The sequence below is a fragment of the Plectropomus leopardus genome, chromosome 9 (assembly GCF_026936395.1).
Source record: "Plectropomus leopardus strain MGB_pleo_1.0 chromosome 9, ASM2693639v1, whole genome shotgun sequence".
NCBI lineage: Eukaryota > Metazoa > Chordata > Actinopteri > Perciformes > Serranidae > Plectropomus > Plectropomus leopardus.
The window spans coordinates 22,611,665-22,615,369 of record NC_142184.1 but is presented as its reverse complement, the minus strand read 5'-3'; the positions used below and the strand labels follow the sequence as shown (position 1 = coordinate 22,615,369).

At 45.5% G+C, this 3,705-nt stretch overlaps 1 protein-coding gene across 2 annotated transcripts; it reads left to right on the top strand.

The window, feature by feature from the left end:
- Nucleotides 1-1,575: 1,575 nt before the first annotated feature.
- On the top strand, nt 1,576-3,483 carry hes4 (hes family bHLH transcription factor 4). Of its 2 annotated transcripts, none has more exons than XM_042491927.2 (4): nt 1,576-1,914; nt 2,070-2,165; nt 2,268-2,355; nt 2,463-3,483. In XM_042491927.2, exons 1-4 carry the CDS (start codon nt 1,807-1,809, stop codon nt 3,041-3,043), a joined length of 873 nt encoding a protein of 290 aa, XP_042347861.1. In that variant the 5' UTR covers nt 1,576-1,806; the 3' UTR covers nt 3,044-3,483. The 2 variants fall into 2 exon arrangements, with proteins under 2 accessions (XP_042347861.1, XP_042347859.1); XM_042491925.2 differs by having other exon boundaries at nt 2,460-3,483.
- Nucleotides 3,484-3,705: the final 222 nt, after the last annotated feature.

The window sequence follows — 3,705 nt, the reverse complement described above, 5'->3', positions numbered from 1 at the left end:
AGTTGCTTTACTTGGTGATTTTTACTTGACTTTGTTTACTTTGCCCTCAGTTGGTTTACTTTTTATAAATCAGACGCTAGATGGTGCTCTTCTCCTTCAAACACTGTGGCACCTAGTGTCAAACGATCGCACATAGAGCTGATGAAAAAGATTTTAAGTGAGGGTCTTTGTGTGTTTGGATGGTTCAGCATCAAAATTTTGTTTCCTAAATAAACTTCCTGTGGGACGCTTTGACAAAAAAGCCTTACACGGTATTTTATATTGACATTGTTGTTTTTTATATATATATATATTTAAATTATTATTATTCGAATCCTGCAAGTATCTCTATTGAAAGTTCAGTGGTTTTCCTAAAAAGACAAAAACATGGTTTTATGTATTTAGACAATAAGGTTACTGAGTTACATCATTTTCCTCGAAAGAAATGAGATCCTGCAGCCCAGATATATTTCTAATGCAGCCTTAATGCCATCCAGCTCACATGTGCCTATATTCTATTTTAATGTCTACTCTACTCTACTCTACTCCACTCAACTCTACTCTATTTTACTCTATTATACTCTATTCCCTTTATATATAATGTTTCCAGATTCTCGGGTTTGACATTTAATGCTACTTGGTCTCCAGGCTGTAATCTGCAGGTTTTGGCACGTGCTCCACATAGACCGGAGAAGACTTTGCGCGAACGGCACGCGGACAGATGTGCCTCCCTCTCCTCCTCCTCCTCCTCCTCCTCCTCTTCCCCTTTGAGCGGCTCCCGCGTCGGGATGATTGACATAGAGCTGTTCACACAGCCAATCAGAGTGCGCCCTGCTGTATTTGCATAAAGTGGCCGCATGCCATTGGCTTGGTGCGTGCTACTGCAAACCGCCTCGCGTGCCATTACAGATGTCTTCTCCTTGGAGGCGCAAGAGGAGCCTTAAAAATAGATGAAATGTGTATTTGTTCTCACGTAGGGCCAAGATAATGTTTATGCTTGAAATAAATAAACTTGGTCGCTATTAAACGCAGCAGCCATTCCCTTACTTCCTTAACTGGACGTTAAAGAAAATATAAATATTATTCGGTTTTATTGGCACTTGTCACGCGCCGTACACATATCAAACACCAAAATCTGTTAAAAGAAGTATGAAAGCATCTGCAGACAGAAAACTATGTAGTAATTTATCTTAATAAGTACACATTTATTTAGTAATCTACACACACCGTGAAAAGTAGGTTACTGGCTGCACCTTCAGCACACTCTACATTCTTCCCGTACACACACACACACAGACACACTCAAACATTTGTGACGAGCACGGAGCAAAGTTGGAAGCAAACATCCAGCGCATTCCCCTCCCTTATCACTTCACAGCCCGGCCCGGCCGCTGCTGCTCGCTCCGCTTTGTTGTTTGTCCCTGCAGGGCTGATTGAGCAGCGCGTGACTGACGGCCCGCAGGGGTGTTGTCCAATCAGCGGTCTGCCCCGCGCCCAATGGGTGAGTCCTCTCTGCCATTGGCTGAGGCGAGTGTGGGAAAGAATGCAGAGAGGGTTTCACACGAACTGGGAGCACGCGAGCCGTGTATAAGTACCGCTGCGGCGTGTGTCGGCGGCAGAAGCGGAGAGTCGCCCCGCGCGGTGCAACGCACGCTCCTATACTCAGATGACAGCTCAGTGATAACAAGCGACAAAGTGATCGGTGGGACTGTCAGGCATCTCTCATACGAGCTGCAGCGGCAAAACGTGAACTTTCAGCGTTTTTATTTCCCCGGAGCTTCCACATAGGATTTACTTATTGACGCATTTACCTGGTTTTGATCAACGATGCCAGCTGACACTATGGAAAAGCAGACGGCATCCCCGATTGCCGGTGCCCCTGCGAACGGAACACACACACCGGACAAACCGAAAAATGCCAGCGAGCACAGAAAAGTAAGATTTTTTTTTTTTTTTAATTACTAATTGGGGATTACAGTTTGTGATCAGTTTAACAAGTTTGTTATAGTAGTGTGAAACGACGCGCAGTGTGCAAATGTATGTGTAAATAATGAACAAGAAATTTATTTTCAATTGTTTACTCTTTGCAGTCATCCAAACCGATCATGGAAAAACGCCGGAGAGCGAGAATAAACGAAAGCCTTGGGCAACTGAAGACTCTCATCCTGGACGCACTTAAAAAAGATGTAAGTTGAGGTCATTTTGATGCCTTCATTTTCTCTTTTATGTTCATAGATGATGTAATTGTGCCCTGAATACGGTGTTAACTTATCATGTTTATCTTGCAGAGCTCCAGACACTCTAAATTGGAGAAAGCAGACATCCTGGAGATGACAGTGAAGCACTTGCGGAACCTGCAGCGCGTCCAGATGAGCGGTAAGTTTATTTAATCAAAGGTGGATAGAAAACATAATCAAGTCGTTAGGCAGCAGTTGAAGGAGTGACAAACCTCTAATATCTGCTCTCTTTATTCCCCTCAGCAGCACTCTCGGCAGATGCCACCGTCTTGAGCAAATACAGAGCGGGCTTCAACGAGTGCATGAATGAGGTCACGCGCTTCTTGTCCACCTCTGAGGGGGTGAACACGGAGGTGAGGTCGAGGCTCCTCAGCCACCTATCCAGCTGCATGGGCCAGATGATGTCAATGAACTACCCGCAGCAGGCCGCGTCCCAACAGGCGCACCTGGCGCAGCCTCTCCACGTGCAGCTCCCATCCACTCTCCCCATCAACGCCGCTGCTATGGGCTCCAAACTCAGCCCTGCCGAGGCCGTCTCCCCGAAGGTGTTTGGAGGCTTCCAGTTGGTGCCCGCAACCGATGGACAGTTCGCGTTTTTGATCCCTAACCCGGCCTTCACCTCCACCACAGCTCCCGTCATCCCTCTTTACGCAAACGCAGGAGTGCCTGTTGCGGTGAACGCCAGCCCGGTGCACGGCAGCTCGGCGCCGACGGCAGCTTCTCCAGTCCACGGCATGACGTCCTTCTCCGGGGGGTCCCAGGCGGTCAGCCCAGTGGGAGTCAGCACCGGATCAGAGAGCAACGAGCCTGTGTGGAGGCCTTGGTAGCGCTAGGCCAAAGACTCACATTAAACCAGTTTGCATTAATTTTCCAGTTTAGACATTAAACTGACTGCACAGACAACTGTTACGGGGGTTGAACCTGTGACTTTTCCGCTACGGGACGCTAACTCTAACCACTTAATGCCCCCGGTAGTTATAAGTGTTTCGTTTCATGGAACAAGGTTTGCCTTACTTGGCAGATGTTTTTGTTTTTTATTGTCTGATTCCAACATTTGGATGTCGGTGATAAATATGCTGTACATGTGGAAGATTTATAGGAAATTTTTGTTATGAAGTACTTTTTATGAAAAGGTTTTAGTTTTGTACAGATTTGTTATTGATTGTTATACCAAAGCTGTGTTTTATATCTTTGTTGTTTTGTGTTAAAAAGAAAAAGTGAAGTTGGGTGATGACCCGTTGTTTTAATAAATTACTTCAGAAATTCATTTCTTGTCTGCACCCAATTTCTTTGACGTGCATTTCGCATTATTTCTCTTTATTTTAGGGTATTAAGGGTCATTTGTAGCTTTAGACGCCATGCCTAAAAGTCACATTAGGAAATAAACAGACTCACAGCAGTCATGAGGCCAAATCGAAGCTGCAACCTATCGATTACGTTCCTGATCTGACCCCCAGTATCAATTAATCTACTAAATTTTAAGAGGCCA

Coding starts and splice junctions, on each gene's coding strand:
- hes4 (XM_042491925.2), top strand. CDS start 1,807: ATGCCAGCTGACACTATGGAAAAGCAGACGGCATCCCCGATTGCCGGT. Junction 2,166..2,267: donor TGGACGCACTTAAAAAAGAT/GTAAGTTGAGGT, acceptor TTTATCTTGCAG/AGCTCCAGACACTCTAAATT. Junction 2,356..2,459: donor GCAGCGCGTCCAGATGAGCG/GTAAGTTTATTT, acceptor TATTCCCCTCAG/CAGCACTCTCGGCAGATGCC.